At 42.0% G+C, this 27,823-nt stretch overlaps 1 protein-coding gene across 3 annotated transcripts; it reads right to left on the reverse strand.

Moving 5' to 3' along the window:
• Positions 1–28: 28 nt before the first annotated feature.
• Positions 29–27,823, reverse strand: LOC122404884 (voltage-dependent L-type calcium channel subunit beta-2). Of its 3 annotated transcripts, XM_043409214.1 has the most exons (12): positions 22,066–22,215; positions 18,373–18,924; positions 12,438–12,554; positions 10,323–10,442; positions 9,437–9,647; positions 8,453–8,550; positions 7,473–7,478; positions 7,252–7,388; positions 7,011–7,176; positions 6,586–6,955; positions 5,835–5,873; positions 29–2,257 (listed from the first exon to the last, which is right to left on the reverse strand). In XM_043409214.1, exons 2-12 carry the CDS (start codon positions 18,421–18,423, stop codon positions 2,061–2,063), a joined length of 1,512 nt encoding a protein of 503 aa, XP_043265149.1. In that variant the 5' UTR covers positions 18,424–18,924; positions 22,066–22,215; the 3' UTR covers positions 29–2,060. The 3 variants fall into 3 exon arrangements, with proteins under 3 accessions (XP_043265149.1, XP_043265148.1, XP_043265150.1); XM_043409213.1 differs by lacking the exons at positions 18,373–18,924; positions 22,066–22,215 and adding an exon at positions 27,357–27,823; XM_043409215.1 differs by lacking the exon at positions 7,473–7,478.

The following is a 27,823-nucleotide window of genomic DNA, read 5'->3' on the forward strand; positions in this document are numbered from 1 at the left end:
TCGCATCTTTACGATTTTTTTTCTTCTACGGAATTTCTCTAGAATTTATCATGCGATCGAATTCTAAGGTATCGACTAGAGGTGGCTTCTCTCTCCTCTCTCTCTCTCTCTCTCTCTCTCTCTCTCTCTCTCTCTCTCTCTCTCTCTCGTTCTCTCTTTCTCTCTTTCTCTCTCTAAGTCGAAGCAAAAAACTATCGCTGTTCTCTCGGCCGAATTAAAAAAATTCTACGCGAGTTCGAGACAAAGTATTGATATTATTAATATTATTTTTCTTTAGTCATTCTCGATTCGTATTTTTTTTTTTTTTTTAATCTTCCCGTTAGCGTGAATGATCGTCTTGAAGACAGATGCCTAATTCACGACTTCTCCCGCCGGTGTAGACAAGCACTGTTCTTACGATTTTCGTGGGGGTGGGTATTGGGGCCCAGAAGGAGTCAGCGCAAAAATTAAGGCCCCAGGGCTCTTTTTCTCTCACATTCTCCCTCATTCACTCTCTCTCCTTCGAAAGTGTGTTTTCTTTTATTTGTTCTCACGTGATTATCTCGTGTCTACTCATCTCGTTCAGCTGGTTCCGCGAATGGAGGTTTATCCTGTGCGTACCGCGTTCGCAAGGACATTCAACGATCGTTTCAACCCGACCATCATTTGCGGAATTCCTGTTGGAAAAAATTCTCGTGAAAGCATCGATGGCTACCGGTTTCTCTGCTTACGACAAATTCGATATTTTAAACTCTGTAAATAAATCGAACGGGAAGCCATTACTCAATTACAATAACGTTGCTAGGTGGGGATATCTATTTTACTAATCGATATTCGAAACGATCGCACCAAACGAACTGATCTAATTCAAACGGTACGAAAATAGAATCTACGAATCGTTGGATGTTACGATGATTTTCATTACTTTGGAAAAATATCGACGCTATTTTAAAGGGGAACACTAATTTGCTACTCTTACGTTTCTCAAAACATGTACACGTAATCGGGAAAGAAATACGTATCGAAAAACGTCCGAGGGGTATCGTACGCAGCGTGCACGCGCATGCAAAACGTAATAATGTTTAAATTATACGTCAATTCATCGTTGTTACTACTGGTTCAACAACGTACAAACAAACGGTCAAATTAACCAGAAGAAAAATATGAAAATCCTTTTGGAGAATTCACATTTTTCCAAAAATAAATCAGATTCAAAGAGTCCTAATGAAAGGTATATACTTTGAACGACGAAATGACTATCCCAACTATGAGACTACTATCGTAAACTTTACATCAAAGAAAGTAGCGTGCACGCTTTCAACGACTATTACAGTCATTGGCGTAAAATGCAGCACAGTTTACGTGAACTGCACGCACCATCCAACGCCTACGACGAAAAGGAAACGGAAAAAAAATTCTTGTAGAGACATTGGTAGCTTACGGTAGCGTATTCGCTACCAAGGACGAACGGGGAAAGAAACAAAACTTTACCAGATATCTTTCGTAGTGTGTTTACTACCGACGACAAAAAAGGAAAAGAAACAAAATTTTGTATAATCTTCGGTAGCGTACGACAGCGTATTAAAATAATCAAAATACCGCCAAATTGTTTTGGTAACGTACGCTAGCATACTCGCCACCGACGACGAAAATAAAACGGAACAAAATTCTGTCGAATATCCGATAACGTGCAGCAGCGTATTCGCCGACTGACGACAAACAAGAAATAGAAAGAAAATTCTATAGAACGTCCGATGGCGTACGGTAGCGTATTCGCCATCGAGGACGAAAAATAATGAAAATATTTCCAGATCTTCGGTAGCATGAGATAGCGTATTCGCTACCGTGTATGCGATGTCTAGCATAACAGCTCGCGCAAGGGTTGCATGATGTGATCCATTCAATCTTCTTACGGGTAGCGACAGGAAAGAAAACCCCACTAACAGACCACAGCGACATATCGCTAAGGTAGCATAAGCATTTTCGTACGTTCAGTAGCGTACCAGGAGGCGACCCCACTAAAGAGCAGTGGTGCGCAGGTGGGGACAGCGCTGTAGCGACAGGCCCCGGGGCCCCAGCTCCTAAATGGCGTTCAATGCACGCGGATCTTGCTGCTGGCGACGCCTCGATGCGCTGCCATAATCGACGCCACCGACGTACGATTCCTCCTCGGTGCCGTAGTCGTGTTCACCGCGATCGCCCCGATCACGATCCATGCGTTCGAGTCTCGATCTTCTTGTTCCCTCGCTCACGTGTCCGCCACTGTACGAGCCCGATCCTAGAGTTCATCAAAATCAAATTGTCATTTCGGGGATTAATCATTTCACGTTCGTCGGGGCTCAATTTCTGTAACGTTCAGGCCCCGAAACCTGGATACCGTTTCGGTTACAGAAATTGAGGTGTGGTTTCAGTTTTGTAAAATTCGAAAGAATCTTGGTTGCTCCGAGTATTGAAATTTTTTTCTGGACACTCCTCCCACCGTCAATTACACTTTTACGTTGTATCGGATTGTTCCTCCGTTTTAGAGATAAATTATAGTACCGGATTGGTGAGAGTAGATGTTCGTTATGGCAGGGGAACCAACCTCTGTAGCCTTCGATTGATTTTTTCCAATTTTGTTCGTGTTAAATTGGTTGGTATGGAATACCCATTTTCTTTTTAGATCTTAAAACACACTGGACGCCTTCACTCTGTTTAAGTACTTTAGTGTCTTTTACAATTGTACGTGTATCGATAAAACGTGTTTCTTTTTGTAATCAAAGAGAGTTGGGCAAGTAATATTCGTAAGATCGAACCGCAACAGTTTCTTAAAGATTAAATACCTTTCGAATTTTAGTCTCTCAGGCTCGACGAAGTAAGCGTACCTTTCGATTTGTACATTTTAAATGAAATTCATTCGATACAAACAAAGTCTTACAACGTTGAACCTGTGAACCACCGAATCTCACTGGTGTCACTCAAAAACTATATTATAAGACAGAATGTTACTCTGATTACAGTTAATTGTCACTGCTAAACGGTAAGGATGAGATCAATCCATCTACGTGTCACATCTAGAAACACTGAAACACCTCACACTAATCACAGTGCATGCAAGCTAGCTATGCAAAAACAAAAATAAAAATTAAGAAAGTAAAAGAGACACGTTGCAAAGACTCCGACGTTCGAGCTACCATTGCGCGGGAGCGCAAGAAATCGAGAAGTAGAAGGGGTTAAAAAAACCGGGGAAATCTTTCTTAGCGAACTTGCTTCGCGTGAAAAAAATGAAAAAATATCAGCGGAACGGGACTCGCGATCAAGGGGGGCAAAAAAACAAGCCAATGTCCCAAAAGAAGGATTTCGAAAATCTGTAAGGCTACACGAACCTGTTCAAAGGCACGTCTAGTATTCTGGTTCGATCCGAAACTTCTGTCCACTCGACTCACGCGACCACACACGTCGTTAATCTCTAACACGTTAAGCTACTCTATCAACCTATTCTATGTGAGAAGGGTTGGTGAAGAGGGCTGGCGAGACAGAAAACAAAACAAAAAGAAAAAAAAGGTACTGTAAAAAAAAATTGTCAAAGAAACATTTAGGGCTGTAATGTAAAACAAGGTTTCAACGAAACAGAAAGATCTCCTGATGGTTGGCGTTTAACGTGAATGAAGTAGGGAGGTTTTTAGGGGTAGTTGAGGAGGGGCAACAAAATTAACCAGTAACATATAAATCCTTCTCTTTGGGCAAGAGAAACAGGTAGGTCCCGTTCACCGGGGCCCATGCACCAAACCCGTCTGTACTTACTACGCGCCCTCATAAAGGAGGTTTCCCTATTACACAGTCTCTAATTCTCTCAATACCATCCCCGTAATAAGAGTTCGGGGGAAGGAGGACTGTACAATTCACCCGGTCTACGCCGTAAAATCTCATCCGCGATGAGGAGGAAGTGGAAGAGGTCGGTCGTTCTAGGCCGACCGTCGTCGTGCGCGAGCTTTCTTAACTCGACTCTTTGGGCTTGCCCTCGTCATCCCGACCATAGATGAATTGGCCCTGTTTTCGGATGACTCCCGTGGCAGCCACCGCCTCCACGGCTTTTACACGTAAACAAAGAGAACATCGGAGTCAGAGCTCGTTGCCGATCGTACGTGGACCCGGCATTCTCGTTTCTTTCCCGTTTTGCTTTCTGACCGATACTTTCTCGTTGGGTTTCCTAGTCGTGTTCCGCGACGCAAGGATATAATAGACGAACGAATGGAAAAGGACGGGTTTATGGATGGAAACTGTCTTCTCTAGGCGCGCGACCGCAACAGCTGTGAAGTTAGTCCTGCGTAGCACGGGAACACGTGTGGATTTAGCGAGCTCGATCCTCAACTGGTAGGCTACGAAGCTAATTATTTATAGCAGTTACATCGTTTAAATACTTTAAAAGATAAGTTTGAGGGGAAAAATAACACTGAAAAGCAAGAGTGACTAAACTGCGTTTGAGTTTTGTGTTCCAATCGTTAATTGCTGATGGTATACGAAATAACCGAGATTCTTTAATTTGTTAAGATAAGAATATAAAACAAATATACAGTTTCATCGAAATATACACGCGTTTCACCTATTTTTCGATTAAATTCATCCTACCAGTCGAGCGTTAGCGAGTCAAGACACGATCAATGATTTCAGGTTTCATCCAGGATACTCTTCGTCCAAGATCGAAAATATATCTTGCAACAACAACATTCAACGAACCGAAATACGCAGATGATGGGCAAATCCACGCGTGTTGGAATAGCAGACAACGCAGCGTGCACGAGATAAGCTTCAGATGAAGTGTTACGGACGACAATCGAGAGATGTGGTAAACGTAGTAGAGACAGTGTAAAACAAGAAGTCTTTTGCTATCGAGAAGTGCGCGGAAAGGATGAGAAAAAAAAAGTGGAGAAGAATGAACAAAGAAAACAAGATGAAAGATGTTTGAAACTAACGAGAGCAAGCGCGCCATTGTCTTGCTGCGGTTGGTACGAGTTTGCGGATCCGTACATTGTCGCTGAAAAGAAATTCAATGTAAAAGGTGACGATTGCTTCCTGCGCGAGTCTTTCACGAGCATTTATTCCCAAGTGTTCTGTTTCCTTTCGCTCGTGTTTCGTCAATTACTCGAAGACTGCCAGTTACAATCTACCAGCTCATGCCAAACGCGATCTATGTACAATTTAGATTCGTACGATCCGAACGGTAGCGAAACAGGGCGCAGTATTTACAGAGGAGAAAAATACGAGAATCGTTCGATAAACAAAGATATTAAACGCGTAAAAGCGAAAGAAACTTCAACAAATTTTGTTCTTGACATTTGGTATCGATATTAACAAAATCCAACATTTATATAACAATTTGAGAATCCAGTTAGGAAGATTCAACTAGAACCAATTGCCTAAAAAAAGTTGTAGCTTCTTTTGTATCTTTTCTTATGAAACAACCTTTTTTTTGCAGTGTGCATAGAAGTAACGTGCAGCACGTCGAACGTATCGTAATAATTTACAGGCCGTGTATAGGTTGCATAGCCACTAGCAGTCTTTCCCGACAGGAATACCTCTACTGTCTAACACGAAATCATGCAACGACTACGTGCAACTAATGATACAAGGAGTAGTGTAGGCGTGTTTCATTACTAGCTTCGAATGTCGCCGACACTCGAGAAATGTCTCGAAACAGCGGATCGATATGTGTGTAAGTCTCACAGGTGAAAAAATCATCCCGAAACGTTGATAAGAATCGTTTCGAAACAAGATTTTGCGATTGTTCAAGCGAGTAACGGAACACAGGCTGCGCGACGGTGAACGTAAAAAGAACATGTGTAGAAATGTTGCGCTCGAGGAAAAGGTTGGGTTACCTCTTGGCTCGTGGCCGTAGTAACTCTCATGATGGGCACCTGAAGGGGCAAGAAGAAAGTGTCGAGTGTTAGTTGACGGAATTGGGGCTCGTTAGAGATTCAAGTGAGCTAGAAAAACTCGACCCAGCGCCAGGCTGAGAGGAGAGGATCGTATTGAGGCTGTGAGAAGGACTAATAATCGCGGACGAGAATAAAAAAAAAAATGTCACGATGTACGTGGTCACGAACACCGAGACAATATTTCGTTGCTCGATTACTGCCAGATACGACTAAGGGACGCGCGCGATCTCTTCGGCGCTTCCGGTCAGTTGCCTCCGACTTGTCTAGAAAAACGTTTCCACGCGACTCTGAATTTCTCGTTACAAAAGTCGCTGTCGGCAATCTTGAACGACCGTTCCCGATCCCGAAGGATTTTTCCAAATACAAATACTCTACCCTGACCGAAAATAACGTCTCGAAGCCTTGGCCACAGTGATAGTTTCGTGATCAGTGTACTGTGCGTCCGCGAAAGGTTGGCTAGGGAGGGGAACGCGGGCTCGATTGGCGCCTAGATCTCCCTCTGGTTCAGAGTTTGGCGAATCCACTGTCCCCTAACCAACTTCTCGTGGACGCGCTATAGGTTCTCCATCAGCGACTCCATTCTCCGCGATAATGAAACCCACGTAGAATATTTGTACTTCGAAACATTCAGCTACGCGATCATCGATGAAAGTGTCCGGGCGTGACCGAGGCGTCAGAACGAACGGAATACCTGATGTTACGCGCGGCGTCAGCGCGTCGACGGGCGCGTCAGGCGCGGGAATAGGACGCGGAACCGTGGCGTGCGTCGGGGGATGCGTTGCCCTCCAATAAGCTTCCAGGTACTCGGCCACGTGCTCGCAAGCCTCCTCCAATTGATTCTCGTCGAGGATCACGTCGAACATTTCCGGCGGACACTGTGCCAGTTTCTCGGCGGCCACCATTTGTACGTTCAGGTGTCTGATCTGCGACTTGCCCCGCGTTTTTATCAACCTTTGGAGCACCTTAGGCGACGAGATCTTCAGATAGACGATCGTGGGCGCTAGGCTGGTCTTCGCTAGCTGCGACGGATGGTTTATAGTATCGCAGTCCAGCACGACCAACTGGAACAGTCAACAGTTAGAACGGACGCTGTTGCACAAACCGTGGACGTTTTACCTGTAGAGTTCTGGCAAGCTCGAAAATTCTTTCGATCTCCGCCTGAACCTCCGCCAGACAGCTGCTCCTGCTGGTCGATCGTTCCATGATCGCTCTTTTCGTTGGATTGTTCAACAAAGATCTCTTCGCTAACGAAATGTCTGCCATTACCCTAGTGATGATTATTCTGAAACCGTGAGGACGATCGTTCGTAGAAAGAGTCTATCGTAGTTACGGTACACAAGGAAGTAATTTAACTCACCTGCCCGCGAATCGATGCTTGAGGAAATCAAACAACGCCTTCTGCATCATGTCGGTGACCTGGTAACCCTTCAGCGATGGACCCACCAGAACGACGGGCCTCATGGATGGTACAACGTCATACGGTGTTGTCGTCTCCTAGAAAAAGTGACGGGGGAATCAGTCTGATCGGTCTAGAGGAGACTCGTTCGCCAGGATCAAGCCCAGGATAGTCTCACTTACGTCGGACTTCGTGAGCACGGAATGCAACATTGAAAACATTGAAAACAGTTAATGGCCACGTTGACTCGATACATGCGACCTACCCTCCTGCACGGCCAAAGACCTTCCCGATCGCATCGCTACGGGCACTCTCTTCGGCTCCCAAAGGCGCTTTGGCCAGGCAGTGTGTTTGGTAACTACGATCGACTTATGCTATCAACAACCATCTACGGGCTAATCTGTTCGGCTACAAGCTAGTCTAACGACACGAGTGAACGTGTAGTTTCGCCAGAGAACACACGTCAAACGGTACTCGTCTCGCGAACGATATAAAAATGGTCCATCGACGACACATAATTCGCCGAGCAGTTACCGATCGATGCTAGAAATATGCTACGTTTACACACTGATAAATAAAGTAAAAAAAAGAAGAAGCGAACAAACAAACAAAGGCCATTTGCTCTTCGCCGGTTCATGGAGCAGTCAGCGAGCCGAAAGAAAAATTGAAAGCAAAACAAGCCTCTTCGGCGTGACAATTATTACATAAACTCCTCCTCGAACGAGTTACGAGTGGCTGAGTGCTCGATGTACTTTTTCAACAAACACACGATGCACGGAGTTTACAGTCGCACGCATACAGTCGCATACTCACAGAAATAAATCTGCTAGTCCTCGCGTGGCCCACGATATTTTCTAGCACCGACAGATAAATTTAGACTCGAAAGCCTCGTCCACGTCGCGAGCTTTATCGCGCGCTCGGAATCTCTGCCAAATTCGCGAAAAATGTTAACCCCTCTGCGATCGATTATCACGAAGCATTGTAATCCAGCGTATGCACAGACCCCTGCCGGACAATTCAAGCAACGTGGACGAAACTTTGCGCATACTTCCAGCTCCCGACTACAGCTAGATCCCACAGAGAAACCCCCAAGCACGTTAGACGAGATGTGCACAACGGATCAAGTAGTCACAGGCACTGCGGACTCTTCGAGATCGTTTACCGGCTTCTTGAAGAAGTTCTTCCGCTTATCCTTAGCTGGTGGTGTCGTCAAGGTCGCCTTGCCGCCGCGCACGTTTCCCACGCTGTCGCTGTCGTCACCTGTCGAGGAAGCACAGTCACCGATTACTCGCGAAACGATCCTTTCCAAGTTGAGCATCGATGAGTGTCCCTCTTTCTCTCAAGGAAACTAGGTGACAAAAGCTCGAAACGCGCGATGCAGTCTAAGAACCTAGGGTACTAATTCGATGCATTGATCCCGAGATCATAGAAGCAACTACCAACGTTCAGACACAGCGGTACTAGGTGTCACGGACTCGCGCGTGTTCATGTGTGTGTTCGTACGTGTGTGTATGCGTCGACTAGCGTGGCGACCAGCGATAGGTGTGCTCGACTAATCCTAGTTGAATTTGATTGAATTGAAAGCGAATGACAATTGCCACTAATATCAAGCGAGTTATTGTATTCGTACGTAGGTCGTCGGTCAATTGCTTTTAAAATTCATCGCAAACATTTACAGGACACCCGTGTGCAATATTTCATTTTTACATTCTTTTGCAAGATCTTTTCTCAACGACCCACCTAACGATAACTTAAACTCCCTATTGTTCTAATACGTTATACCGACCATCGCTAGCGACGGTTCACCTAGCAACTAAAAGGCCAAAAGGGTGGTGAATGGAAACAGAAGCTCGCGAGAGATGCGTGTTGTGAATGGAACGGAAGCTATAGTGTGTTTGAATGTTCAAATACTTGGATCTACAAGCGTGAGTGTTCATCAAGTTTCATTTTCTTTTACTCTGTCTTTTTTCTCTCTCTTTCTCTTTCTCTCTCTCTCTCTCTGTCTCTTATATTTTGCCGCAGAAACGATCTCCTCCGTCTGTTTTCTCTGTCGGGCATCGATCGGTCAAGATGAGAGAATTCCCGAACAGGTAGATACACCGTGGTTTGTCGGGTCGGGGAAAGAAAGAAGGACGTGCTAGGATACCTGGTGTAGGTGGTGTGGAACCACGTGAGGGCATACCACTCTCGCCAAGGTTCCCTGAAGACCCTCCGCGCGCCGAATAGAGACCCTTTGTGCCACGTGCAGCACTCGCCTGCTGCCTCAGGGCTTCCAACTTCACCGGAGATGGGATGAAGCCAACGTCCGAGTTCTCTTTCACCAGCCTACCTATCCACCAGTTGTTGTCGTACTTCTCCTGGGGGGTATCGTGTGTAATGATTACTTCATATTTCGTCCTGGATCTTATTGTTAGTCGAGCGTTGTGCATGCGAACAATGACTAGAAGCAGCGGGCTACTGCTGAATCTTTTGTAGTCTATGGCGTCGTTGCTTGATATCTCGATTGGAACTATCTATCGGTTGGCCGCTCAAAGCCGATTCCCCATTATGAAACATGACACAAATCTTAATTTTAATGAATTTTTATGGCACTTCGATGGGGACAATGCTACTTAAAAGTTTAGAATACCCCACGTATGCATACAAAAAGTAAATAAACCCAATTAATAAAAGGGAACAAACACTGGAGCATGTATATAATTACTAGTAAATGTGAATAAAAATATACGATCATTAGTATAAGACAGAAATAAAATGGCGGGGACACCTTGAGCGGCCAAATGATTCCACTTCTACTAAAATTTCCGATACGTTAGTTTTCTTATTCTTCGCATGCTTAATTCACGCAACAACAGTTCTTTATACTACGAGTGGCAGTTTGTACACTACAAGGTACCTTTACGAAGAACTAGTTTCTCAAATTGAGCGAGTGATCTAATTATTCGAAGCGGTATACGTGGATGTCATTGTACCTAAAGTGGACCAGATAGCCTACAGTGTATAAATATTTCAGCGAAACTATATCCATTTACCTTGATGTGCAGAAAGTCGCGGACTTCGAAGCTGACCGCCGAGCCATGAACTGGCGAATCGTCGTCGACGGATCCATCGTAGCTCACGTTGGTCCGCACTGCGAATGCTACCGGTTTCGTCTGCATAATTCACAACAATGTTTCGTTAACAGCGTTCCAGCGGCACCTATAAAGGGTCGTTCACAAATTACGTCACGCAAAATTGACCTCATTTTAACCCTCTTTCTCCGTAACGTAATGTCGCTCTTGAAAAAAATTACGTGACACATTCTGACCAGCACCCTGTCATTGCAACAGAATTTTCATATCCCAAGTAAAACAAAATTACTTCTTCGAATCAACGCGTTTATTTATTAATTATATTATTTATAGAGCTGGAAAATTGGACGTGGTCCAATATTTCTTTGTAATTTGTGAACGGTCCCCGAGATTCAACGACCTGCCTATTCGCAAATATTGTACGGAACACCGGTGACATGGCAGTGAACATCGCAATCACGTGGCTCGTTTTATCGGCCCCGATTATCGACTTTCCTATTAGGTCACGGTATATAATTCGGTAAAACGCGACGATATCTGCGCGACCATAACCTGCGCATAAAGTAGAAGCCGATGAGATCACGGATGATCGGTACATTGTCAACGCTGTTCACGTGTCAGGTCGGCGCGTCAATAAAGAATAAAAGCGTACCACCTCGATAGGGCGTTCTTCGTGTTTATTACGACGCTTTATGCCTCGAAGGTCGTGTCCCGTGAATCAATATTCATTTATTGTTCGGTTTGGTCGATCGGTCGTGCATACCCGCGAACTTCGGCAGGGATTATTCGTAATTCGGGTGCGATCAGCCGACGCTTCGATTCGTTTCCAAATGGTCGTTTTCACCCCTAAACGTGACCTCCCCTTTCCTCGTCAACGATAAACATCTATACTACGGTCATAAAGGGGACACTGCTTGGGTACAAGCAGGCGCGTAAAAACACACCACGGTGTGGTTAACTCATTGACTGCTAACATGTTTCGAAATCTATATAAAATTTGTTGTGTTCGAATCGAATCAATTATAATCAAGAATCTTATTATTCTAATCATCTAATCACTTGTCATATCATTACGATACCCCAGAAAACTTTATTGTTCAAAAGCTCTTTCTGTCCTAGTTGCAAAAACATATTTTACATTCACATGTTTTTTTTTTGGTACCAGATAATATAATTCACCCAGTGTGTCTTTTAGACCAGAGGTCAGCAAATTACGGTTTCCTGTTACCGCGCGGGTCCGCGAAATAATAATGACTTTTAAGCAAACAGCATAACGGAAACGCGAAATTTGTGTCCCAGTATTCTCAGTATGTATTCTATTAATGCGACGCAGCTATTTCCATTTGTTTGTATATGCATTTACAGCGTCGGGAAAATTCCTAAAATGACCGAGGTTCGTGTAATATTAAGGGTATCGGATCCAGAGAGATAGTGCCCCACTTATACAGTCTATCTACACTGTTATGGTTATTACCATCAGTTACGTCCCCTTTCAACTTCATTCGTTGCTAAGTGACGATCGTTTAGACTCGTTTATATGTAATACAACGCATGATTTGGTATACCGTAGATGCATCAATTTTAATATTTAGGGTGTACCACGAATCGTGGTACAATCGCGTATCTACGAGTCCACGAAACTCGAGGATTCGCGGTAATTGCAAACAACTGGGGATAAAAAGTGCAGGCGCATTGAAATTGTCGAGTGACAATAATACGATCAATGGCTCGAACGTCGCGTATTGATATCAAGGAAACGTACGATCAATGGCAATAATATCACCGCGCCTCGCAGCGCGCGGAATATACAATCGCGTCTATCGTCGGGACAAAGGATCGCGAGACGTCTAATTGGTTTCGCCAGCAGCCTCTGTGTGAAATCTCATTAGTCTGGCGCGCATATTCATTGACACGCTTTTCATTCCCTGGCGGCGACTTTAGTCGTTCGCGAGGCCGGCGTCGGAACCAGCGACGATCCGTTCGAAAGACGCCGATCGATTTACGAAACGCTCATAGGAAAAACAGCGGGCGCCGGAAGGAGAGGAAACTGGAACATGCGAAAGATCAATGACTTACCTTGGCTTTTTCAAGTTGATTGAGGGCCTGCTTCTCCTTCTCGCGACGCAAGCTCTCTTTTTCCTCGTCCAGCGAGAGATCCGAGCTCGGCTGCGAGTAGTTCGAGTCCGCCGAGCCCTGAAACGCGAAACAAACACGTTTAAATTGCGTCCCCAGGCTACGAGAATTATTACTCCGGAATCATAGATCTTCGTTTTGTCCCGATTCCCGTTCGATTTTTGGCAAAATATTGGGTCGCGAGCTAGTAAAGTTCCTGCGGTTTCCTTTCGTTTTAAAAGAATATTTTTGTTATAAATAACTTCCATCGTTCACAGGAACGTCAGTTTTATTCAGATAAAAATCAGAATTTAATTTAAATTACGAATTTTATTTTATATTAGGTGTCACTTGACGAGGTAGCTTTTGTAATAGCTGATATCATAAATTAAGCAGCCTGTTCTTTCCATCGAAATATGAAGACACACAGAATTCGAATTTTCTATTAATAATATGTTACCAAACGTATCTACGTTTTAACTCGTACTCAATTCGAAGCATGTTGTAAGAATTCGAAGCTCAGACGCTGCAGCATATCGTGCAAAGCACTTAGAAGATCCTTCCAGGTCCTCTTACCTGTTCATCGATTATCCTGAACAGGGCAGAACCAACCACCCATGATCTAAAACTCCGGAGTTTACGGTTACGTTACGTATCGCGTTCTTGGAATTTCGCTCGGTGCTAGAAAACACAATGGCACCCGTGAGATTTTTGTCACTAGCTCCAAGAACTGGAAGGAGCTTCTCTGTTTTGTCCGCGAAAGCTTCAGCGAAGTTCTCGAGGGCTTTCGGTGTCGGGGGCCATTAGTTTAAAAAGAGAACTCTCGTCGAGTTCCGAACCGACTACGGTCGGTCCGGCTTTAAACAGTCTTTGCAAACATTTTAAAGCGACAGTTTATACAATCGTTTGTTGTTTGAATCGAAGCAGCCGGCATGGAGATAGGGATTCTCCCAGAGTACGAAATGTGTCGTGGGAGCTAACTGTGGACTTGCTCAAAGAGTTTTTGTACAGTGTTAGTTGCATCGTGCTTAAAAAACCTACGTTTCTCTCGTAGACTCGTTTACAATCTCGTTGATCAGCTTCGGTTATCAAATTATATTATAATTATAAGAAAAGATAAATTTAGTAATTTTCTTACGAGCGTCTCAAACATTTACTGTTTAAACAAAAAGTAACGCTAATTAGAAAGAATGTGTCAGTGAGAAAGAAATTGTTTTCTACGATAAACTAATCTCTACATACACGTTTATGGTATCGATTATTCGAACGTTTCGTATCCCCCAAATTAGAACCACCAAAATTCGATTGTACTTCAAGTTTATTATCGACAGTTATGATTCTGCTCGATGAAAGACTCCGCCAATTCGGCTCTCGTTTCGAGGAATTATCCGCGACAAAAATTAGGATTCTATCTATATGATGGCGTGACGCCATTAGTTGCATCAGCGTACGAAACCTACGGCCAAATATCTCAGGAACACTTTGTATCGTATCTATTGGCAACAATGTGACAACGGAGCAAGATCTCTGGCTCTCGATCAATTTCCATCGTAATTAATTGAATCGATTGCGTTTCTCGAAAGAGATCTTATCGGTGCCCCTCGTAAGCAAGAAATCCACGAGAGCGTGGCGCAATTTGTTACAGTTTTATCGATCCTGACCGGTGACACTGACGTATTGATTTACTTCTCAAAGTCGAAGCTTCCGCCTGTCCCGTAATTAAGTACATAATTAAATGCAAAGGATGGTCGACGTGTATTTCGCGTCCCTCAGACGAACGTTCGATCAGCATTCCAGCGCGTAGCAGAGTGGTTGAATATCCTCGAAAGCAGGCCAAAATGGTAATCTCATTATTTGTAATTTATTTCTGAGTTTATGGGAATTTCCAGTTTAAAATGATGCAAAATGGGATAAATATATTTTCAACGCTTTTGTACGATTTAATTGTGCAAGGTGTTCTGAGATAAGTGCCATTTGATATCATTATTAAGTAATGAGATTCTATGTAGAATTCGATAAGGGGAAAGAATTTGTTTTGATCAAAATTATATCCTGGTCATGACGTGTTTTTTAAATTAAAAATTCAAGTTCCATCCCGTATTATGGAGCAACCTTGACACAGTCCAAAATCACAGGTGAACAGAACCTCTTGATACAGACAATAATCAACGTCTTTGTTACGCTATACCGTGTCTGCATCATAAAATGAAATAATTTATCGTGAGAGCAAACGTTTCTTTCGTTACAAAACAGGTGCAACGATGATTTACCTTCTCGTGTTTCCTTGAGTCGTAGATGTAATTTGATAATCGATACTTTTTATGTATCCCCACAAAAAGTACTCTAATAGTGTTATGTTCCGTGACTTACCCAGTCATTGCATCGTTCCACCACGTTCGAAACCATTCATCCGAATGAATTGTTCACCACCTGTTCCTCTGTGACCTTGAATTGTGTTAGGGTCAGTTCATAATACACGATTAAACTCGTTTTTTTACATAGTTTCGTATTACCAAAACAAATATATAAATTTCTATTTATAAACATGAAATAGTCTTAATATAAACCTCAAAAATTGATTTAAAAATTTCTGTCATCCTATAGGATTCTACTCGATAAGTATATCAAACTAAAAATAAATTAAAAAATTTCAAATCATTCTGGAAAAATTATTTTCAGTTGTAGGGGGCAATTACTATCATTTTTGGTCATTACACATATCCCTAAAATCCTACGTATTTTCGAGAAAAAAATTCGAGTAGGTGCTTAAATTTTTTGGCGAAAAAAAAATTTCAAATCGTTCTTAAAAAATTATTTTTGGTTGCAGGGGTCAATTACAATCATTTTTGGTGAATACACATATCCCTGAAATCCTACTCATTTCCGAGAAAAAAATTCGATTAGGTGCCTAAATTTTTCGGCGGAAAAAAAATTTCAAATCGTTCTAAAAAAATTATTTTTAGTTGCAGGGGTCAATTATTATCATTTTTGGTCATTACACATATCCCTGAAATCCTACGTATTTTCGAGAAAAAAATTCGAATAGATGAACAAATTTTTTGGCGAAAAAAACAATTTCAGATCGTTCTAAAAAAATTATTCTTAGTTGCAGGGGTCAATTATTATCATTTTTGGTCATTACACATATCCCCAAATTCCTACGCACTTTCGAGAAAAAAATTCGAGTAGGTGCTTAAATTTTTCGGCGAAAAAAAATTTCAAATCGTTCTTAAAAAATTATTTTTGGTTGCAGGGGTTAATTACAATCATTTTTAGTGAATACACATACCCTCGAATACCCTCGAAAAATAGTATGTTAAAGAACAATCTCTATTATTCTGATTAATTTTGACAAATGACGTTATTCTGGTTTCCACTTTAAGCGATTAAACTTATGAGCTGTAGTGTATATTTAGAGGTTAGGTGTGGCAAACAGCTGAAGGACGGCAAGAACTAATGCTCTTTTCCACATTGTATTAGATATTATAAAAGATATTAATACATTCAACTTGTGAATATTCTATGACATATCTTGTGGTCTGTGACTGGCATTGAGCATTGTTTCGTGTTTGAATATTTTAATATTTTTGTTTCTAGTTTCTAGAACTTGCTCTGAAAATTGTCCAATTGGTAACAATGCAGAATTATAACACAAAACAAAGCATTCCAATTATCCAGTAAAAAAAAAAACGTAAAAGTATATTCAAAAAGAGAAGACATTTCCCCTTTTAATAAATCGGAAATAAAAATGGTGGAAATCCTAAACTTATACCGATAATTGTATAGCATTTCAAAGCTTGAAGAACCACTTTGAAATTTCTTAATCGGAGTCGAGAAGTCGAATTTGTTTGCGAAAAGATTCACTGATGTTTTTCCACCCTATCGTTCGAGGATTTTTTTTTTGGAGGATGAATTCATTCGGCCGGGGTTCGTAGTCATGCCAACGGCCTTTACTTAATCGTCTTTCTCCCTGCTTTTCTGTGCGTGACTGTGTAAATTTGTCTGTGCGTGTCATCGCGACCTTGCTTTCCCCTCCGGGAATCTTAAGGACAAGGCTTGTTCTAAACAATTGGATGTAATAAATTCTCGTGCGCATGCGCGGATAACGGGAACTTTTATTTCGATATTCGATGTGGCGTTGCAGTTCTCTATTAAAATAATGCAAACTCAAACAATATTTTTTCATAACAAATTTTAGAATTTTCTACCAGACTTTATATACCCGGTGTGGTATAAGTTTATTATCTCGAACAAATTTTTTACATCATTGTTGCTGTTGTTACAATGTTATTGTTAATGTTACGTTATGTATACGTTTATTTATCGATAAATTGATTTTTAATTAAGGATATTGACCGTAATAAGCATGCATAGAGAAGGTAGAACATCGTCTACGTAGGTGATCGAAGCTGAAACGCAGTCAAAACGTAATTACAGACAGAATTTAATTCGAATAACAAATTACTAATAAGGATACGATAAGTATACTGATTTATTCGGTTGAACAGTTATAAAAATAAGTTCTGATTCGTTCAATATGTAAAATTCTATTTATTTTTTATTTAATTTCATTCGTTGTGTAACGTTTCGATCTAGATAAGAAATGGCGGGACGATATAAACGAAGCAATAAAAACGTGATACTTATGAAAAAAAAAACGAGTCCGTAATATGGGCGAAAATAGCTGCAGCAGAGACAATGGAGCATACCAGAAACGCTCGGTTTCACGCTCAAAATGTAAACCAGATCGATTTAGATTGCAACGCAAAGGATCGAGCCGGTGCAGCGATAGCATGCCTCGACGCTTTTATTTCACGCCAGGTTGATTAATGCGAAACTTGTATGACGCGTCGCACCCCACAGAGAGTCCTTTTATAAATCGAGAAAGAGTAGAAGACGCTTCGCAGGCGCCGCGAACTTCCCTCGCAACTGATTTACTTTGTAAGGTTGGCGATTCATTGACGCCCTTTGTGAGAATCGGCCATGTTACAAACATTATCCTCTTAGGGACGCAACCTGTAATCGTGTCACGTGTGAAATAAATAACGTGGTAACCGGGAAACAAAGTTACACGATCGAGAACAAATCGAGTACACCGTAAAAAAAGATGTTTTAGAAGATGAATTCGATGCGACAACTTTGATATTTAAACGTTCGAAAAATCTTTTCAGCAAATTCTCCAACCGGAACGAATATTCTACGGTTTGTTCACACCCGATGCGCTTCATAATATGAGTCTGGTTTCGCTCGATAAGCGTCTGTCCGAATCGTGACTTCTCCTTGTCAGTTACTCCGAGCGAATGAACCGAGATGATTTGAAATTGACTTCGCCAAACCGAGAGGTTGATTGGATCCTTTTATATGTCGTGCTTACGAATACCTCTATCAACATATAACTATATCGATAGTTACCTCGATAGCTACCACGAGGATCAGGTAAATTACTTTTTTGGGGACGTTAAAAATCTCCGCTATTAAAGCGTTAAAATTGCTATCTAAATTATTTTCGTGTGTATTCCCTGTTATTTAAAGGTGTTTCATAACATGCACCTACTATACAGAAATCGGATTGTTATTCTTGGTAATGTCGATAAAAAAAATTTCTATCGTAAAATTGTTCCCAAGAAAATAACTCGTTACAATATCCCATAAAATGATCCATCGACCCTTACAATATTAAAAATAGACTTGGTCGATATCGCCAATGGTTTCGAGGAAAACAACTCGTTACAATATCGTATAAAATGGCCCGTCGACCCTTATAAAATTAAAACAGGATTTCCAAAACAACGACTAGTAACAGTATCGTAGAAAATCGCCCATCGACGCTTATAACGTTGCTTTAACGTAGCAAATAAGTAAATAAAAAGTATTCGGAATAGGCACCCTGTGCGAATACCTGAGTGAATAGCTTGTTGTAGCCAGAATTGTGTTGATTGTATCCAATCATCGCCGGAAACCGCCACCGTCGTCGCCAGGTCCGTTCTTCGAGTGGCTTTTATCCACTTTTCCCGGGTCTTGATACTGTTTACGGCCCAGTTCCGATATCTGAACCGCCACTGAGGCTCGTAGTTGATCCGCTAAGCTCGCGCTTAGCACACGCTACCGCATTGCTTATTCGGATTTTTCTCCTCCCGGTTACTTTGTCACCTTGCCACTCCAAACGGGACCGTCTCTGTTCGAAAGGTTCGCGCGGTTTTGTGCGCCGTTACGCCATGCTGGACGGCGCAATGGCCGCGGGGCAGCAGGACGTCCCCCTCAGGCGCTCTTCCACGACTTTTTGCGCTTCCGTTTGCAAGCCATCCAAATATACGTAGCGATCTACTCCCGGCGTTCGAGTGTCATCGCATCTTGGCGTCCCGGTGCCTCGACTTTCGCGAGCATCGCGGGATCCTTCGTGAAATTAGCCTGCTTCTGAGCGACGACCTCCTTTTGACGACTTTGGGGGACGCTGTTAGGAGACGTTCGATGAAATTTTGCATCGCGGGGAACACTCAAACATCACGGATCGGACGAACGCAGGCAGGATTTAAGATAGACGCGAAGAAATTCATCTTGAAACTCTCATAAAGACACCTAACTTCTCAGAATCTCGAATGTTTTCCAACGACTATTGCGTAGTATTTTATGGAAACGAAAACGAAACTGATGGATCCACCAACGTTCTTTTCGCGATAAGAATCCTGGTAGAGTTCCCCTCTTCTGTTCCTCGAGGGTTTCGATCGAAGTTATTTTCTTCCGCAGCGAATATTCAGAAAAACAGATGTTTACCTATTAGTTGGTGGTTAAGCTTCTAGTAAAATTTTCAATTGGGAAAGCTGTTTGAAAAATCGATTCGAGTGGAAATTTTTAGTCCAAACGTAATTAAATAACATTTTCATTCATAGTTAATATTCTGAACCTGCGTCTGCGCCAATGTCCGTTCGCTGTAGCTCCATCTTACTCTGTCTCGATACGTTCTTCGTCGCGCGATAGATTTGTAGCTGCGACGGACTCAATAATGGCAATGCGTGTGAATAGAGGTGTCGCTATTACGTAACAACCAATCAGTCTGCCTAACCACCTCTGTACAGTATATAATAACAGTATTGGGAATTACTTCAATCCAGTTATCCGGGATCAAATTCGATCGATCTGTGAGCATCGCTAAACTTCTAGTCAGTCGGTTTATCTTATAAAAATCATAGATTCTCGTCTGACTATCAAAGCTAAACTCCATTAGATACGGTCAATACCTAAATAGGTAAATATGCATTTCATGGATAGGATCAATTTCTCTCCCTGCCTAAACTGCCTGATAGAAAGTGTTTAGAAAGATTTCTTCGATCGCGAAAAGAGCAAAACTAACTCGAAGGCTCATAGAAGAATGTCGATGGTATTCTTTGCGTCACTTCGAGTCGCGTCGATCTTTTTACGACGGGTTTATTAATATAGATTTACACTCGTAGCACGGTGCCAGTCTGGAGCCTATTCCACTCCTGTCATGAAATATATTGACTTAATTGCTCTCGAGCGAGCATCTTAACGAGGGGGTCTGTCGGTCGTCTTGGTTAGTTCGTTCGTTAATTACGCCAGTAACAATTAATGTAACGACGATAGCGTTATTAGGAAAAAGCACAGCTCGATACGACCATCTCGTTAAATACCCTAACGTCGAAATCACCAATCCTGTCTATCGAAGTTCATTCCATTGGTATTCGCGCGATGAAAACTTTGAACGCAAGCTTTTCGACCTTTTTCAATTTTAATCATATTATGTGATCAATTTTTTGAATGGTCAATTCTTATTGAATTACCTTGTACAATTTTTGCATTGAATGCCTTGGGACTATAGTCAGTTATAAAAGTCAACGTTCACCATGGGATATATTAATAAGTATTTGCGATATATTTTCTTTTCACTCTCAATAACGTTAGGTTGCCAAGGAATTTTGAATGGTTGGTGTTAAGAGCAAAGTACTGTTTGATAGTGATATAAACGTTTTTATTAATCTCAATGTTTTTTCAAATTAATGAAAATAATTACAAGTGTACAGAATTGTTATCAAAAAAACGATAGGAAAAAATATTTTTAAAATGTAATTTTATAATTCCTGATAAAATAGATAATAATGGTGAACAGAATCATAAAATTAACAATTTTGACAACGTCAAACGGAAATTAAAAAACCGAAAGATTAGTATAGCATTTACAGTGACAAAAATATTTAAAAAAAAAATTGTATTCATTGAACTATAACAGGAATGATAGAAAAATAATATGAAACATCAGAGGTATATTAAAGCGTACAGAAATTGTTCCTATTGTTGTATATTGTTGTAAATATTGCAAATACTTTGCAATTACTCCATTCTTTAAAAAAAGGAGTCGATCCTTGGAAACAGAATTTTATTGAATTTGAATTTTAGATTCACTACCGGATTTCAATAAAGAAAGAATATTTGTGGATCGATACGAATAAATATACAGTTGCTTTTTATTTTTTACTAATTGATAATTTACTGTTAGTAAATATTTGCTCGTATACCAAAAAAAGTTAGCCACCATCTCTCTTCCACTTTGATAAAGATTAGAAATCTTATGATATAACTTTGTCAAAACAAAGATGACGGACGAGGACAATGCGGAGAAATGTAAAGATATATATTAATATTGGTTCTCCTTTGCAATCGTAAACAATCCAACGATAACGTGCACCCTAACTTCGGCTTTTCATATAATAATGGACGAGTGTACGTACACTTGTGCGAGCGACTGTACGCGTTGCAAGTTCGAGCAGTAAATGGAACGTGCAGAATAGAAACTGAATTATATTACAGAAGAGCCACTAGAGTCACGCAAATCCCTGATCGCCGGCTAGCTGGATAATTAATTAGCGCTTAGTCGAACAGATCAAAGTGGCGTTCGGTCGAGTCGGTCGGTCAACAGAGAGCGCAACAATTCGAAAAAAAGGACTCTTGAATTATCAGGTTGCACGGTGTGGGAGAGGGCAATCGATTCCGTTGACCTCTTTGTAACGCTCTGCCCTCGAGCGCGTTTATCCTCTTGTAAACAGTTGGCGATAATTTGGTCCCGAGGAACGATTACACCCGTTCCAGAGTAGCGACACTTCGCTTTCGCGCGAGGCTCGGCGGCGGAGAAAAGGCTCGACGCGCGGGGAATAAAAAGAACCAACCGGTGTCCTTTGCAAAAACAAAAAGAGAAAAAAAAAAGAAGAAACAGCACCGGCGCCGTATCCAGAGAGAAGCGTTTCTTTTGTCTCCCCTTGAACACGACCGCGACGTAATATCCTCGGGTAGCGTCGACTGCACGGCACAAAGAAAAAGGAGCACCGACGTTTCGCCGCCTCTCGCGGCTGAACGTTAGCGTACGCGTTCCACTCGACGCCTCGTAAATCGAACATCCGCGAAGCAAATTTACGAAAAGCACGGACCAATAGGGCCCCAAGGAAGGTCTTGGAAGCGGGTCAACGACATCGCAGTAGCGTCGATCGACTCGAACCACTCGCGAGGCGTTATCAACATTCATCCGCGGAGGCTTGCCTGCGTCCGTTCGCACCCGTCTAAAACAGCCCTCGATCGCCCTGTGTACCTGCGTTTGATCGCCTCGCACGGAAACAGATAAGGAAAACAAATATCAACAGCTTGGAACCGTCGAGGCTGGTCGCGTGTTCGGGCACCGCTGTGTCGGCACACACGCGCTCGTCTTCGATTCCCCGCCACCTAGAGGAGGCCGTCCAACCCTCCCACGATCGCGAACCAATTTCGACTGACACGCACGCACTGAGCACGGGGGAAACGACGATCGGGGGACGACGTTGCTCCGCACACTGACGCTACGCGGTGGGTCCCCCGCGAGTCGCAATCGCTGGGGTTAGTTGATACATCGTACGAGGGGTTTTCCGACTCACCCGCTCTGTGGCGCCACCGAGGAAGCCGGACGACACCCCCGTAACTATATCGATCCACCAACCCCCTGCCCTCCGATCTTCGCCACCCAACACGACCCACACGACACCGCCAGGCCACTGCACCCTGAAGGCAACGTGTCCTATCAAGCCCCGCGCGCACGTCTTGTGCCGCGTCGACCCAACTTCGTGTGTGTACCCTCTATATATGTCTGTCTGTGTGTGTGTGTCCCGACAATCGTCGAATCGCGGAACCACGAGGCGTCTCTCTCTCTGTGGCGGCTGCGGTCAAAGGTTCCTTCGGCAGAAGTGTGTCATTCGGGTGAATCGAATGTTTAGCCGATCGAGTTTGCCGGGTCAGAGCGGTCGAGAATAGAGGCAGTCTTTTTTTGTGTCACCACAGACAACTGTCCGACGACTGGTTTCGATTGCTACCTTTAGTCTATTCGCGGAACAGCGAGGACATTCGGTCTGTGGAGCAAGGTGCGAACAAAACTTTTCGCGTTTCATCCTCCCGAGGAGCAGGTCGGTTTTTCGACGAAATTGGGCTTCGAATCTAGAGCACGTTGGATTCGAACGGATCCTAAAATATTAGACGTTTTTATAGGGGGGAAAACAGCGTTGAATATTGAATTTTTAAACATGGCGGACTAACTTCGTTTTAATTTCCTGTTGGTTATGAAATTTAACATATAGAGGAAGTATTGCTTTGCATGTTTTCGATGTGCATTGTTTAAAAAATATATTAGAGGAAAGGTATGGCTGTAGGTCAAAATTTGAGAACATCCATTTTTTAAATATCAGATTATTGTGAATTTTCAAATGTAAAACGCTGGTTACAAAGTTTTGTATGCGTGTATGTACGTACGTTGGTGTACGTTTTGTTCTAATGGTGTTTCAGAAACTTGGTGCCAAACTTTAACAAGCAAAAACGTCGTAATTAGTTTCAGAGTTATGTCTTCAATTACGAGTATTTAACAATGTAAGAGTAACAACACACTAACGGAAGAAAACACTTTGTATATTTTGTTCGATGTTTTTATGAGGGAACCTGCTGAGATGTGAATCGAAATGAATGGAAATCACATCGAACGTGTGATGTAAACTAGTGCAAACAAAGAGATAATACTACACCGACGAAAGCGTCTTATAACTCCAAAACTAATGATATTTGGACCCATGTTTGGCACCAGCTCTTTGAAACATCTTGTATTATATCAGGAGTGGTTTATCGGAAAGTCATGAAATTTGGTACGGTGTATTTTTAAATTTGATGTGGATTACAGGGAATGCAGTGACATATTTTGTATGCATGACATTGTGTTGGCGTCTGCCAGAAAATTATGAAACTTAATAAAGTTGCCTCCATATACGAGATACCGATGTCATTAAAGATTTGAAGAAAAAAAGGAGTTTTTCAGTGATCTATTAACTTTAGAAAATACTGGCAGTGGTCTAACTTAATCTTGTTCTTTTCAAACCAGATCTTGTTTATAAAAACCACGTGTACAATATTAGTCGAATACGTTTATAAACTTTTAAGAAAATAGGGACAAATATTTGGGAACTTCTGCTTGGTCAGTATGCGCTATAATCGTTTTTCAAGAATTTTAGTCGGTCGGAGCTATTAAGGGGGTAAACCCCATTATGCCTTTGCCGCTGGCCTCTCGACTCTTTGTCCTACGTTTCTTCCCTGGTTGTTTGGCGTTCACTCGGCCCGTTGTTTGTTTTAAAAAGAAAAAGCGCAAGTCAGCAACATACCGTGTCTGTCTACCAGCCTCTCGAGAAAACAAAAAAGGTATCGACGACAGAGATTGCCAAGATCTTTTATCTGTATAATAATTTCGAACAACGAATAAGATCCAAGCAATTTGTTAATCGCTACGCGAGAAACTACAATTCGAATTATAAAATAATGGTTACGAATAAATACGGTGTTTTTTATTTTTCGAATAAAATATTATCTAACCGTGATCGACAACCGTCGATGCAGATTCCATTAGCAGTGAGAAGACCGACAAAGGTTGGATTACACTCGCATTAGTCCAAACGCGACCGCCTGTGTTGTTCAAGAACATCCAAGTTCACCACGATAGCGCAATATAGGAGGATAAAGAGGATGATTTTACTTTTGACTGGTCAACAGTCTTGAGAAGGATTATAGTAATCGTATTATTTGCATACTTCGTTTCGATAGAAAGTCTCACAGTAAAAAAAGCATTTGAAGATAAAAACTTAAATGCTGACAACGTTGAGACGCGCTTTAAATGCTGTCACCTTTGGTTAAGAATTATAAAGATAGTAAATAAATAATTTGAAGCATCGGTTAATGTTTATAAAGATCGAGACTTTTTGTTATTTTTTACTCACTGATAGTGCGATATAGTTCTCATCAGATTCACGTGTCACGAAGTTTCATTTTTACTTCGAAATTACTGGATCAAACCAGCTTAAATACCTCGATTGCCACTTCGTTAACGTCGAGGAATTAGCTTAATCTTACCTTGCAAAATTAGACATTAACCACGAGGTGCATTTGGAAACATCGATTTCACCCTTATTAGATCTACTGATTCACGTACAGAATAAATGTTTAAAATTCTTACTAACATCCTGTTAATTTAATGCATCAAGTATAATCAGGGGCGTAATCATTTCACGATTAATAATGAATAATTTAATCGTGTTCGATAATTAGATTCACTTTAATTAGCTCCGTTATTCAATAATTAGTAATTATAATTATTACTCGTTCGTGTCTCGATAATTGTAATTATTAATAACGTTACGGTTTCCAAACTTCGCTCTACGGTGTGTTAAACCATTATTTGCGAATTCGAGCGAACGAGTCGATTTTCCACACTCACTTCTTTCTCACTTTCCGGATGAATCGTGTTAAATGTGGAACTTCGACGCACAAATCTTCGACCGGACGTTGGACACCGGGTCGTAGATAACTTGACGTGGAAAAACATTGACGAATATTATAGGCGATTCGCGTCGGTTCGAGTGGTTCCCTTGGATTATTATATATGTCACGACTCATCACGTCTCGAGGATTGGTTATCAATGTCGTGGATCAACCTATTGGTCGCCATGACGGTCGTCCGGCGTGAGGCTCGTCGAAGGACTGTTCGTGTTAATTGAATTTGTGACATTAGACGTGGCTCGAGGATCGGGAATGAAATTCTCGTGTTTCAATCCTATTGCGTTTCGATGAAGCTCGCCAATAATAATTGATTGCAGGCCCGCTTTGCAGTGTAGCAAATTGGATTTGACGAGGATTTCGAGCCAGGCTCAACGTATGCTACGAATTCCCTGAGAATACCGTGAAATCCAATTTATCAACAAACAATGTAACAGTTGTATCCATCGGATTGATCAGTATCAAACATGGCCAAGTTCGAGAACAGGGGAAAAAGCTAAGGGTCGAAAATTTACCGTCTACGAATTTTCACTCCCATTTACTCGCATTTATCCAAACGTTTGGCCTTTTCCTTCGAATCCATTCGCTCGGTATTTCTTTTTATATTAAACTCGTATATGTAAACTATTATGTAAATATAGAAACTCAGGGTAATTGTAGGGCTGCGTTAAGACTGCTCTAACACCTCCGCGTATTTCGTAGTAGGTCATGCGTGGATCAAAAACAAGAACAATCATTCTTGTAACTCGTACCGTGGCATTTATGCGAGGCTCCGAAAGTTTTGTAAGATTTCGTAGCTTAGGTACGTTTTAACCCTTTGCACTCCGAATTATATTTGAATTTTGTTACCAGCAGCTCCCAACGCTTTTGAGTGTTTCGTTTGAAATTTATGTTAACTAAAAAGTAGGGCAGTTTAAACAAATTCAATTAAATATCTGTTTTATTTACACTATCGTTGTATTTTGTAATTTTCAAGTGTACGATATCTCTTTGGTTTGGACCTGAAAAAATGTCGAGTGGGACTCGACAAAGGAGTGCAAAGGGTTAATATCATTTTAGTCATTTTAATCGTAAGTTCCTCCTTTTTAATTGGGCGAATAGAATTAGGCTATAAATTTCGAGCGCGAATGTCTACGCGCGCGTGTACTTCGTCGATGTCGATACTGTAGAGACTCTGATTCACAGAGAGAAAATATCTTTGCTTGCCGTACACAGATGTTCCGTTTTGCGCACGAAAGGAACCATGTCCAACGTGCAAAGTACAAGTCACAGAAGGTTGATTTGGCAAAACTTGGCGGCTGAGAGGACTCTCGAGCGTCGAAGGACGTCTCAGCTATTTCAGTATAAACGTGGTATTGGAGCATCCTGTCGTTTAGACAGGCAATTTCTAAAATAGACCACTTACACAAGGCGTACCTACGAAGATTATCGCTTTATTCTTTCTTTGCTTATAGAGTCTTCTAATTAGATCGAAAATTCCGATCGAAACTACCTTCGGAATGCTACCAATGTTAATGCAACTATTACCAGCAACGCTCGCGTGTTATTTAATGTACGCGCGTTTGTGTACGTGCGCGTGCGTTTCGTGTTCATAGAGTTTATATTTATTTCGTGAAAAGAAATGCAATTATTACAGCGAACTATTATCGTAGGATTGGATTTAATCTCTTCAAATTCCATGTTGGAAACTTAGACAAAAAACTAAGAACTGCTGCAGTCAACGTGACCCTACAAATGCTCCAGGATGTGTTTAGAAATGTTGTGGAATGTTTCGAACTGGGAACTTTGGAACGTGTCCAAAAGTAGAGCAGAGTCTAACTCTACTCTTAATTGTTTAATCGAAGATTGCCATCTTAGCATTGTATGGATTTCTTGTATGTATTTGGTTCACCGTAGGTAGAGATACATCATAATATTATTGACTTAAAAATATCGCGAACGTATACAAATTGCACCTTACTCACGGAGAGTTAATATCGAACAATGTTCGAGCTTTGCCACACGAGACGTATATTTTCAAAATTTCGTTCGATTCCTGGTTTCGTTTACCTTCCTCCTGCCAAAGGGCTTGTAATGCTCCCGTCTGGCTGGCCGACGAAGATGCGCCATTATCCGTGGACGTTGCAGCGTGGAAGCTTTCGCGACGGATCGTACGCGAAAACCGGCCGAGTCGTGGCCAAACGCGCGAAAATTAGCGACGAGCGAACAATCGATCGAACGTATACCGTTCACTCGATCGCCTACGTGGATCAGCGATCGTCAGCTTCGCGAGTCCATCGACTTCCGGCACGAGGTGCGTCGGGTCTTGGTTCTAAACCGCATTTATCGCGGGACCGACTGTCAGTTAGTTCTCACTTCACACACTCCGCGACTCCGTTTTCCCAGCAAATCACGAGCGATGCATCGAGCCAGACGCGTCGCAGGGGCCACAAACGTAACGATTTACTCCGATCGTCGAGCGCAGTACTGCCATTTATCACGTACACATCGTACCGATCGAACGTACGACAACCCTA

Source organism: Colletes gigas, unplaced genomic scaffold (genome assembly GCF_013123115.1).
Source record: "Colletes gigas isolate AHSC1104 unplaced genomic scaffold, ASM1312311v1 Colletes_gigas_Sc00003, whole genome shotgun sequence".
Taxonomy (NCBI): Eukaryota; Metazoa; Arthropoda; class Insecta; order Hymenoptera; family Colletidae; genus Colletes; species Colletes gigas.